General features: G+C 41.1%; 1 protein-coding gene across 3 annotated transcripts; it reads left to right on the top strand.

Annotated features, from left to right (window-relative positions):
* The first annotated feature begins 156 nt into the window (after nt 1–156).
* stard5 (StAR related lipid transfer domain containing 5) lies at nt 157–12,400 on the top strand. Of its 3 annotated transcripts, XM_068730982.1 has the most exons (8): nt 157–667; nt 1,428–1,477; nt 5,275–5,407; nt 7,031–7,148; nt 8,339–8,432; nt 8,521–8,722; nt 9,274–9,327; nt 11,650–12,400. In XM_068730982.1, exons 1-6 carry the CDS (start codon nt 578–580, stop codon nt 8,669–8,671), a joined length of 636 nt encoding a protein of 211 aa, XP_068587083.1. In that variant the 5' UTR covers nt 157–577; the 3' UTR covers nt 8,672–8,722; nt 9,274–9,327; nt 11,650–12,400. The 3 variants fall into 3 exon arrangements, with proteins under 3 accessions (XP_068587083.1, XP_068587082.1, XP_068587081.1); XM_068730981.1 differs by lacking the exon at nt 9,274–9,327; XM_068730980.1 differs by having other exon boundaries at nt 8,521–9,327.
* The last annotated feature ends 270 nt before the right edge of the window (nt 12,401–12,670 follow it).

Genomic DNA, 12,670 nt, shown 5'->3' with positions numbered 1-12,670 from the left:
TGAATAAATCACTGAACACATTGAAAATGTAATGAAGGCTTTGTAATAGCGCATGGTACATTTTCATAAATGCTTACGTATGTGAGATGGAGTTTTATTTTGAAAGCTATACCGGAAGTATTTTTTCTCTGAATGATTTGACACCGCTGTAACCATTCTTACATTTCAGGGAATTCATTCAAATAGTTTCGAATTGCAACGTTCTGACCGAGACAGGTGTGGGCTGTCGCACGGCCTTAAACGGTTTACAGTGAACAGCAACTGGCAGAGTTGTCACATCCGTTAGACACGCGAGCTAGCTGCTTGTTAGTGAACGATGCGGGCATTGCATAGCACATTTCATTCATTTTGGCTAACGCTAGCTCTGTAGTAGCGGTTCTACGTGCTCATGTTAAGTAACTTCATTTGTCGCTGCTGCATTTGAGTCACACAGCTCAGCAACAGTGTCGCTTTGAGTTATTGTTGAATTAAAAGATAACAGGTTATCGTGTATCCACCATTAGCCGTTAGCTAACGTTAGTCTGCCAATTGAATTAACGCTAGGTTAGCAAGGTAACGTTAATTTACACCAACTACTATGGATTATGAACATAAAGCGAAGGCAGTGGGTGACTGCTTGCTGGGATACAAGAGGGATGAGTCTGGCTGGAAAGTCTGCAAGAAATCGGTAAATGTTTTCTGTTATTAATGTCTGATATGGAATCGTACAACATGTAACGTTAATATCCACTGTGCACTGATGCATGCGGTTCTCTGGTATGGTCACAGCATCAGCGTGATTATACCAGAGAACATTGTTCGGTGTTAACGTTCTTTTGATTCTTTGCTCACCGATTAGGTTAGTTTGGGTCACGTGACGGAACTTTAGAATCAGCTCTTCATTCTGCACGTGTCACTTTAAAGGAACTCTTGATGTTGGTTTTAGCCTAGCTGTTCCCACTTTAGTTTCAGTTACACAACTTTTTCCCGTTTCAGTTACGAAGACCCTCTGTTTCCAGTTCACAATACATGAGATGGTGAATTAGTTCCAGGTTATCGATATTCAGCACATGTATTGTCAGTTTAACGGAGCTAAACTTAAAGGTGTGATGCTCTCTCTACAGGAGATGAGGACAAAGTCCTCAACAACAAACGGACATCTTGCGTCATCTGTTCCACCTCTGACTGTTACAATATTTAAAACATCACTACTGCAACAAATATCAATATTTAATTCATTCCGGGGTGCACGTTTTGCTGTTTGCCGTCCATATTTTTTTTCAACACTGACCCTTTACAGTGCCAGCACCACTTAACATTCTGACAACGGTGCATCACCTCATACTGGCCTCTGTCACACTCGCGCTCCTCGAGATGACCTATGACCTCTTTTGCCTTTTTTCAAATATGTTGTATGTTTATCACTGTAAATCTGTTTTCTTTGGCAGAACGACGTGGTTGTGTCTTGGCGTCCCTCGTCGGAGTTCCCAGGGAATGTGTGAGAAACCTCAACTTTTTTTCTTTCTCGTCGCGTTTAGATTTCATCAACGGTTGAACATAATGCGTCACATCTGTAGATGGAACATTTTAGAAGAACACTTTGTTCTTGTGAGGGTAAACACAAGAATCAGGACATCAGTCGGGGCTTGTGTTTGCAAAGCTACCTTTCCTTCATAGTATGATAACTAAACCTGCAGACGGTTTAAAATCACCATGCTACTTATTCTTTTACATGATATTCAAAAGATATTATTAGATGCTACCAGAAGATACTTTAATACCACTTTTCAAGATACTTAGATTGTCAAATGTGGTTTGAACAAACGCACAATTTCAAGTTCCAATTGTCGCAGAGTTGTGAGAGAACGTATGACGGGTGAAAGAAACATAAATTCACTGGTAAAAGTAGAGATGATAAAAATGCATGTTTTAAAAAAAATCAACCATAAAAAAATGGTTGTGAATTAAAAAAAGAGTGATATGATGAACACAGCCATGTTTCATAATTTTCCCTGTCTTACATTCATCATTCACAACACAAAATTATAATTTAGCATTTAAAAAAGTGGCCTCAAGGGTGAGAGTAAAAAAAAAAAAAAAAAGTGATGAAAATGTTTAACAATTAATAATGGAAGTGATTACAGAAAGCACAAACATTCAAATCTAAGTTTAACCTTTTGATGGAAGAAGTCGTTGCCGGGTAGATCTCGTTCATCATTCTGAACTGAACTTCTTTAGCCATAAGTGGACTTCTGAGATACAGGGAACGAGTTCTAATCTGAACTATGAAACCACTGTTGTATTGTTGGAGCATACAGTTGCATTCAAAAATGATTCAACCCCCATTAAAAATGAGGTTTATTGGCGCAAAATGTACAAACTTTCAGCTGTTTTCAATACACAACTCAAACAATGACAATTTAAATAGCTCAATGCAACTAATGTTACAAGTGGTTCCTCCAAATTCAACACAAAATGCCACTTTTAATGACTTAAAATTATTAAAATCCCTTTCATAGAATCCCTTATTGGGTGTTGTCTCACGCAAACCTGATCAAGGGCCTCATTATTTGCATCAGGTGTGCTTGAGATGGAACACATCAAATACCTGGACTGGCAGTGACGTTTGTTTGCATATTAGAAATATGGGTAAGTCAAGAGAATTGTCTAAAAAGAGCTATCAACAACTGCCACCAGATTGTCTGAGGAGGCAGGAAGCCAAAACCCCCTTGAGTGACTGCAAAAGACCTGCAGCAAGACTTCAGGTGTTTCAAGGTTTCAGTGTCCTCAGTTAAACGCTGAAGGTCTCCAGGCCCGAACTCCAAGACGTACACCACTACTGACCCAAAAGCACAAGAAACGTCGGCTCCAATATGCTCATAACCATATTAATAAGCCACAGAGGTTTTGGGATTCTGTTCTGTGGATCAGCGGTAATGTCTGGAGGAGGAGGAACGAAGCTGAGAAGAACACCCTGCCTACAGTGAAGCATGGCGGTGGCTCGGTGATGCTCTGGGGCTGCTTTGCTTCGTCTGGAAACCTGCAGTGTGTGTGTGGAGGGCAGGATGGATTCCATCAAGTATCAGGAAATCCTAGGAGAACAAAAATAAAAAAAGCTTGGGCGTCATTGGACCTTCCAACAAGACGATGATCCAAAAGCGTACTTCAAAGTCCACCAAGGCTTGGTTTCAGAAAAAAAGTCCTGGAAGATTCTAGAGTGGCCATCACAGCCTTGAAGCCCATAGAACATCTCTGGTGGGATTTGGAGAAGGAAGTACGCACACCCAAGAGTGTTGGAGAGCTGGAGGCCGTTGCCCATGAGGTGTGGGCTGAGAATCCATCAGGAACGCTGTCAGAACCTGGGAGTCTGTCTCTGCATCAGGTCATCACAGCAGAAAGGTCGCTGTAAGTACTGAAGATGCTCGTCACGAAGAAGTTGAATCATTTTGAGACCGCAGTAGTCATTAGAGTCATTTTGCTTTGTGTTAAATTAGGAGAAACCATTCGTAGTATTGGTTGTGTTGAGCTATTTAAATTGTTCTTGTTTTGAGTTTTTCATTGAAAACAGCTGATAAACCTCATTTGCTATGAGGGTTGAATCATTTTGAGTGCAACTGTATGTTTCCTCTTCAAGGGTGGAAACAAACTGATGAATAGTCCTTCATCTGTTATTGCATTATTTAATCTTAAAAGCTACATTCATCTATAACTGATGAAGGTTTTTTTTTTTGTAATAACCTGGTTTTCCTTTTTGATTCAAAAGTATCCATGCTCGCAGCATTGCCTTACAAGTTCTGCTTCTATATTATTTTCCCACAACCCCCTGACTAACCGGGTTAGTCTTTGGCTCTGCTGTTGAGAAGGAAGAAGAGGGCTCCATCATCAGCTCACCAACAAGTCTTTTTCCATTCAGAATGTTATCAATTATTACTTTTGTAAGAAACTTTATGGAGAAAACCATGTTTTACAGATCTGTCTATCAGATCAATGACATTTAAATGTATATGTGACGCTTCTTCACCTCAATGGATACCTTGTAATTTATTTATTATCCCTGGACTTTAGTAGCTCTTATGTGTGTCAGCAAGATTTCTGCTCATATTCAAAAATGTTTTCTGAGAATGAAGTCTAAAGTCGTAATAAATAAATCACCCTGCCTCATAAAACCAGCTATCAGGAAACACTTGTGATTAGGCATAGCTCTCACCATCATGTGTCTGATTGTCTACACAAACGTTAACTTCACCACCTCTGATACAGGACAGGCTATAGATCCACTGATCATAAACATTCAAACAGCAGTGGCTGTGCTAATGAACCATAACTCTTCCATAAACACCTTTTAATCCCACAAGAGATAAGCCAACTCAAAGTTTGAACTCGGTCATTAGAAATCCAAGGAAACATCAAATAGCATTAAAGAACGGCTCAAAAGAACATCGGTGGTTTCTATAATATCTAGACGGGTAGTTGGATGACAGACCCATGCTCTTGTATTCATGGCGTCACAGTAAATCATGTTTTATTATGTAGCTATTTTTTCTGGTAACACTTTATTATAACATTGTTATACAAACTATTAACTGTGTAATTAATAGTTAATGTATTATTATTATAATGAATGTTTACTAATGTTATTTTAAACAGTCTATTGTTGCACACAGCATTGTATAGACTGTATTAAGTATTTTTGTATAATTACTAAATGATTTGTAACCCTTTAAGAAATCGATTGTAAAATATCTAACACTATGGACCAGCTGTTTGCCTCCCAGTTATTGCTAATGAATGGTTTGTAAGTCGTTTATAAATTGGATGGCTACCATAAAATAGCAACTAATGATTCAACCGCCTGGTAAAATGGTGAATAAATGCTTTGTAAAGCATCTATAAACATTATTTATATAGTTAATACCTTGGCAGTAGTTCATATCTGTGTATGTTTAGACTTTACACCTCATTTTGTAATCATTAACAGTAAATTGGTAAATTTCAAGCGTAATTGTTTTTCGTTTATCAGCTTAGATACAATACATCATTTATAAAGTCATTATTTCACAAGCTAATGTTAAAATAACACAATGTATAGCGTTTCTATAGTTTTTTTCTAAATCTTTTTGAATTGGTAAACATGAGTTAGAATGTCATTGTTTAAGTTGAATTAGCTATCAGTTGACCGTGTTATGTTTGAGGAAGGTGTGGTCCAAATCCTGTGCCTGTCCAATAACGTATGGATCTCGTTTGCAGCAGATAGAGCGCTCTCCTGACCGTGTCCTCGTCTGTCTTCCTCTGCAGTTATAAGGGGGAGGGGGTCGTCGGTGGCAGCCCAGAGAAAGTGTGGGAGTGTCTCAAACCAGTACCCAATGGACTCCGAGTCAAGTGGGACAATAATGTCAAAAGGTTTGAGCTTTTGGAACAAATCACAGAGGTGTGTTACTAAGTTCTCTCTTTGTCATGACCATTCTGTATATGTTAACCCAGGTTTCTTTTGATTTGAATCAAAGATGTATGATTATAATAGATTATTATTATTATCATTATTATTGATGCAACATGTAAGATGCAAATTGTATTCATTTTTGTACTGTTGGCTGGCGTAATATACGGTGAAACAAAGCATTGTTTTTCATTTACTCACTATAATAAATGTAGTGAAGTAAAACATATTTCCTTCTGAAATGCAATGGAGTAGAAAGTAGCATCTAAAAATGTAGGAAAGTACGGTACTTGAGTAAACGTACTTAGTTCCAGAAAAGGGTGCAGCGGAAGTCCTACTACTCTGCAAACACGGTGTCCAGCCATGAACTGGCAGAAGGGGTCATTGATTCACCTGGGTGTGGATATGCGTTTGGTCGCCATGAGGGCAGAGCTGTATCCAGCCAAGCGGGATGCGCTAAACTCTCTGTTGTCCCACAGAGTGGTGACGGTGCTGTTAGTGATTCCCCCTCTAGGCATGATGTCCACAAACCGTATCGGTTGACCCCTGGGACTCCTCCAAACAAGAAAGATGTGGTCGTTCGGGGGCCCCTGCGCCTCAGTCCGGTTTGGCACAAAAGGTGAATGGTGACTGTCCCTCCCTGAACGCACTCAGACCTGGCACTCTGTGGTTTTCCCCTTGGGACGGTGACGTCACACACACACACACACACATCGGTGTGCGCAAGACGGGTCCCTCTCTGGACGGATGGGATATGTCTCGATGTGGAGTCCTCCATCCCTCCATGTACACTGTCTGGAGCTGTCCACAGTGCTGAAAGTGCAGAACCACTTTGTTTGAAACGGACATGGTGAGGACAGGAAATATGACAGCGGCAGCACATATCAACAAACGGTGCAGGTGTTCCAGCATGGCTGCCGGAAACAGCCAGGAGCCTGCTGCTGTGGTGGCTCTCACAGACGCCTACTCTACCGTCATGTGAGATGTCTTCCACTCTGCAGACATGTGACGTGTCATGGAGGTTCATCCCACAACCAGTCACAATCATGTTCATTTGAGTGAGATGACAGTTTCTAGCTCCACGTTATTTTTCGCTGCGATGAGTAAAGAATGGGGGCAAAACGCCGCTCGCCAAAGCGCTTTGCCGAAGTTCACCCCGCCTTTCAATCGGAGACGGCGTGGCGGTGGCTCAGTCCAAACGGCGTCTGTCTCGCTGGCTGCGAGACTCCGTCACAGAAGCAAACGGTGCCACGGGGGTGGAGCCTCTGCAGAGCGTGTTCTCCTCTTACATGGCCCGCCTCAGAGGGATGCCCGGGGGGGGGGGGGGGGGGGGGGGAGTTTCACTGACTGTGGCACAGTCAGTGAAATGCTGGATGTTGTCTTCTTGTGGACCTTGGTGTCACGGTGACTACATCAGCTTTGCTGTTAACCCAACAGCTACAGCTCCAAACAGATCCACTCAATAAGAAGAAAAGACAGAACATGTAGCCCGGTCCAGCTTTAAATGCATACATGTGATACTCGAGTTGTTATTCATTTGCTTTTGCTTTGCTCGACCCAGTCTTTGAGACCGTTCCCTTGTCTCTCCCCCTCTCTCTCTCTCTCTCTCTCCAGGACATCTCTATCTGCCGAACAGTCACGCCCTCAGCAGCGATGGGTATCATCGCTCCACGAGACTTTGTAGATGTTATTTTAGTGAAGCAATACGAAGATGGCACCATTTCATCCAATGGTGCGTAGCGACTCATTCCCGTCTCCTCTACTTCCTGTGTTTGTTTCCTTTGTTGCTTGCTGAGCTTCATTGCGCCGTGCAGCAGCAGAGGACTGCACAGACTGTTTCACCTGTGGAAGTGACCGTGACGAGGCTGCATGAGGTTTAGCTATGTTGCAGATCCACTACAAACATGAGCAGAATCAATTCAATGTCACACATTAAGGATGGACAGATTAATAGGAACTCAAGAATTGAACCTGCATTCACACTGTAGGAACCTGGTTCAAGTCTTAAGTTAGTACCTATTGATAAGTCTTCCGTACTAAATGAACTAGGGTTTACCACCACCATGTTATACACCGATAAAAAAAAATATATATATATATATATATATATATATATATATATATATATATATAATAAAAATAAATCTGAGTAAAGCTCTGCTACAGAGTGAGTTCATTTGGTGTTGCTCCAAAATGATTTTGGTAAAAGCGTGGCTATAATTAGCCATGTGCAGACATGTAATGTACGTAACATGGCAACTTGATCAAGGCAATAATATATATTAACTGTAAATAAGGTGTTATCAAATGTCCACCTATTATTGTACGGCTTCCCGTAACGGTTGGTGAGTGTTAACGGCTGGATCACATGGTGTGATCGGTTGTGGTGACTGATGAACCACTACTGCCCCTGATGAGCTGTGCTGATGAGCAATAAGTTAATTGGGAATGCTGATTTAGAGTAAATATGAAATATATGGATGGATTTATAAAAGAAAAGCTGATGAGAGGAAGAGGTAAACCACACTTATTTTAAAGAGAAAGTGTAAAATTGTGTCCCGTTATAAACATTCATTACAGTTCAAACCACATGTTAACTAATACATCTCACCATGAAACTTCCTCAGTTGATTATTTGCATTAAGACAGTTATTTTTTTGTATTACAACTTTTCTGTTTAAATACTCACATAGACATGTATTTTGGATGTTTTCTTTCCACTAGTCTGAAAGCAGCCAAATAGCCCAAAGTCTCAACATTTGATCTGTGCATACATTTAGTTTGTTTCTGGAGCGTCTCATTTGAATGCATTCTACCGCCACTCTTGTTTAGTTTTGGCGCTCTCATGGTTCAGAGCCACATATCTCACAATATCAGCATAATGTAGACAAATGTGTGTGTGTTCTGCGTCCTCTCCAACAGCCACCAACGTGACTCACACGGGCTGTCCGCCCCAGTCTGGCTACGTGAGAGGGTTCAACCATCCATGTGGTTGCATCTGCGTCCCCATCTCAGGGTGAGTGACAGCAAGCAAGTCCAGTGTGTGGTTTGTGAGGAAGTTCCTCTCCCCCCTGTAGGACACACCTTCTCTTTGTTTCTTCTAGAGAGCCCAACAAAACCCAGGTGTTCAGCTTCTTCCAGACGGACCTGGGTGGCCTCCTCCCTCGCTCCGTGGTCGACTCCTTCTTCCCCTCCAGCATGGCTGAGTTCTACAGCAACCTGGCCAAGGTTGTCAAATCCCTCAAGGACTTTTGACACTAAGAGTTGAGACATGGACCTTCAAACCTGAGCCCTACTCCTGGTCAGGTTTGTTGTATTTTGAAATAGTCCAAACTCAACAGCAATCAGCACACTGAGATTATCCACCGCTGACTTCAAATTGAACCAACCCACGATTTTTATTAGTACATTCCTATAGTCCCGTGTCGCTACAGGAGGAATCCAGTGAATCTTCCAACAGTCAACCCTCCTATTGAAAGCAGTTTACGTACTGAGATGTCCCAAAATCAGAATGAGGGCTTGCATTTGACTAACCCTGCATTTCAAACTCCAGTCTCTTTACATCCCCGTCAGTGGGATGAATTCATTTCCTTCAGTCTGAAGAATGAATATAGAAGTAATAATCTATATTTGTACATGTGTTTAGTGACAGAACACGTGTGCTTTTTACCTCGCTGATGAGACACTAGACATTTCCTCTTCTTCTTATCGCATACTTCAGTGTGTACTGTAAGCATGCATGTTGCATGGACCTTATTTACCCTATGCTGGTATCAGGTTGTTGGTTTGGAGTTTTGGCTCATACCTCATGTTTAGTTGTTTCTGTTGTACTTGAACTGCCGTTTGCTCATCTCCAGCTCACCTGTAAACCGTGATTATCTGCCTCTTTAATCCGTCACACTGGAGCACAGGTGGGTGAATAGGGCATGTTTTATGCTGCTCTATTGAGCAGAAAAGTGTCCTTTTTTTTTTTTTTTTTCTTCCATGGCATCAGTTTCCAAGTAGCTTTTTTTTTCTTCTTTTTTCTTCATATACAGTCCCTGAAACTCCTCGCGCAGATTCAAGATTAGAACCCCACCAGCTGACTAACTGGGCTCACAAAGGTGGTCACCAGAACTTTCCTAATGAAAAACATGTGGTGTAGTCACATGTTTTAAGACACAAGAAGAACAAATAAAACTACACTATAAGCTGATTTTTTTTCCAAGACGTCAGGCTGCTTTCAGTAGCTTGTACTGTAAAAGTCAGTATTATCACTAAAATGACACTATTCCAAGGCATAATTATGAGCAATGCGAGGAGTCAAGATCAGACATACATAAGTCAAAAGTAACCTGGCAGAGTGATGTAAAGGAGACTTGATTATTGTATAGAGATGTCTCAATAATATCAGAACCCTTTAGAGTACATTGAAAAAACAGACTTATTATATTTTCAAGTGTGTTTATAGGTAGTTTAGCGTACGTTATGTAGAGACAAGTATCTTTATTGAGCAGTTAACTCCTCGGCGAATGTGTCTATCAAACTTGAGGTAAGCTTTTATTTTGGTAGCGTGCATTAATCTTGCTGCTCTTGTCACCTTTGGACCAAGTCCCCAGGAAAAGCGCCAGGCTTTGTGGCAAACCTGACATAGTGGCCAACGGTGGAATTACAACTTCTGGGTCGGTCACGTGACTTTTCCTCATAGCCTATGGCTGCGGTCGAAAAAGTCCTTTTTGCTTAGGAAGGTTCCTAACTGAGTGAAATGACCCGGAAGTATCTAAGCGGCCGCCATGATAACAGCTGTTTGAATTCTCTAAATGCTAAGGAAAGGTGCTTCAATGCTTCCTTTATTAGCTCCTTTAGCATAGGTAACACTGGACCTTCCTTTAAAGAAGGGAAAGAAGATAATTCCGCCCCACAATTCCTTGCGGCGGCAACATTTAAAGTGACGCACCATTCGGCCGTCCATGAAAACAAACGATGTGTTTATCTTACACAGGTTTAACAATCATACTCATACAGTCATAAAGTAATGGGATTCATGTTGAGGAATATGAACAGACAGTGACAGTCCTTTAGTTTCATTTCATATGTATTTATTTACTTTGAACATGTAACAAATAAGAATAAAACAGAACACAACATAAAATGAACAGTAAATATAGAGAACTGTCGAAGAAATTATTGTTCTCAATAACAAGCGTCAGTAAATTCCATAGAGGTCAAGGAAAAGTGGTTAGGATAGACGTTAGGGGGTCATTTTTTGGACTTTTCTACCGCAGCCTTACATTGGAAAAGAGACGCCTGTAAATTGTCAAAGACCAGGACCAGTACGGTATTTATCAGTCCAGGTTCTCTTCAGGCCAACTCACTGTCTACACATTGTAGTTCATGATAGTTGTGTATTGGGGGAACAAGAAATGGGAGAAGTACTTGTGGAACTTGAAGTGGGATTGTATATAATGACTGTACTTCCACTAAGACATGTGTAGAACCCAGACAGGAGCCCGTCCACACTGACCATCAGCCGGATTTCAATCGCGTGTTCCTGTCATTTAACGCGAGGACTCGTGTTCAGGTCAGACAGACGGCGTGAACTACTGCACACCAAAATCAAAGCTTACAGCTCGAATCATGTCCGTATTTAATAACTCAACAATATATAAGTTGCTATTGTATTTATAATCATACATGTACAAAATATACACATGTAGGTTTTTCCACAACTGCCAGTAAGTTCTTCAGGTATTGAGAATAAAATAGACCATACATGTACTGTATTCATTTGAATCCTCATAGGCTCAGACTCACTTTGGCCGTGGTGTGAAAAGACACCAGGTAAGCCTTCCCTTGATCCCCTCTTCATTAAGGTCCCTTAAGTTATGCGTCCCTCTTTATGAAATGTATGAATAAAGACGTGCACCTGAGTCGGGGGAAGGCTGGAGGGAGGATCTGCTTTGTGTGGTGAACTGTTGTAGCCTCCATGTGTCCGATAGACACACAGAGTGACGTGTTGAAGTCTTTCTTCGGGAGAATCGAGCTTCCTTTGAACGGGGTTTTGTCACTTTACCTGCAACATCTTTTTACCTCGCAGTGGAGACGGTCGTGTTAATGAAAGACCACCTTTTTCCGGGTCACGTGTGCTTGAGGTGGCTCGTGGGTCCAAAGGCTTTTTCATGTCTGCGTTTATGAAATGGAACGTGTGTTTTTTTGTTTTTTTCGTGTGTGAAATGATCTCGATGTACACACAGGTAGCTGCTGAAGTAGAATCGACACAAACGGAGCCGTTGGGATCACCTGCTGGACGTCTTCAGTTTGAACTTGTATCTCACCAGTAGCTTGTTTCATTAGATGTTTTACCTCCAGTAGTTTCTAGTTAAGGAAACACAACGTTTCATCGTTTGGGTAATATGTTTTGCTTTAAAACTAAAAAATAAATTTGCTCTATATTTGTTTGTTAAAATGCAAACAGCGAACAATGAAACATGCATCCCATTCTGAACTCGGACGGACCAGTGCAGCGGCACGTGAGTCAGCTCTGTGAACTTTGACCTACAAACGTTTCACCGCGTTTAGATTGACAAAGTGGTCAAAGAGCAACTGTGGCAATAGTCCCAGTTAAACCCTTTAAATGGTGACTGTGAAGACCACCAATGAGACCAGATAGCCAGAGTAGATTTACTCTTCTGTGGTTGAGGTTCAGAGACAGAGTCCAAAGTGTCCCAAGGTTCCAAAGTTTTGCATTTGTGGTCCAACAGTCACTTTAGTCATGATTTGTCTCCCGTGTTACACAACATCCTAGGCAATTTATGGACTGGCGTAACAGAATATATGTGAAATGACACGCGTCAGCTGTTTCTAATCTACTCCTCTCACTGAAAGCGACAGCGGCTACTCTTTACTTTTGTACATGTCTAGTCAGAACACATGAAAATGTTTATCTTGTACTGTTCTGCACCCTGTTGGTTTTGTATTTCACCAGCATTAAAATAATTAAGATCTTGTTGTCCACCACTGCTCTTATTCTTTATAGAACAGATTCATTTTCACACTTCAAAGTATTCATACGCCACCTACAAACTAGCAGAATGACACTTCACACACACTCAGTTTAACAGTTGTTTAGAATTCTTAAGGCAGATATTAGTGACTATAAACAGTTTATTAATTGATATATTTGTGTACCATAATTGATAATATTTGTGCAAAAGCCAGGATACAAAAACATCCTGGCAATATATATGTACGTCTTAATCCTGAGTGTGCAATGGG

Source organism: Cebidichthys violaceus, unplaced genomic scaffold (genome assembly GCF_023349555.1).
Source record: "Cebidichthys violaceus isolate CVI_PGR_0920_01 unplaced genomic scaffold, fCebVio1.0.p SCAF_5, whole genome shotgun sequence".
Classification (NCBI taxonomy): domain Eukaryota; kingdom Metazoa; phylum Chordata; class Actinopteri; order Perciformes; family Stichaeidae; genus Cebidichthys; species Cebidichthys violaceus.
Note: the sequence above shows the minus strand (reverse complement) of the source record. Positions and strands in the feature narration are given on the sequence as shown.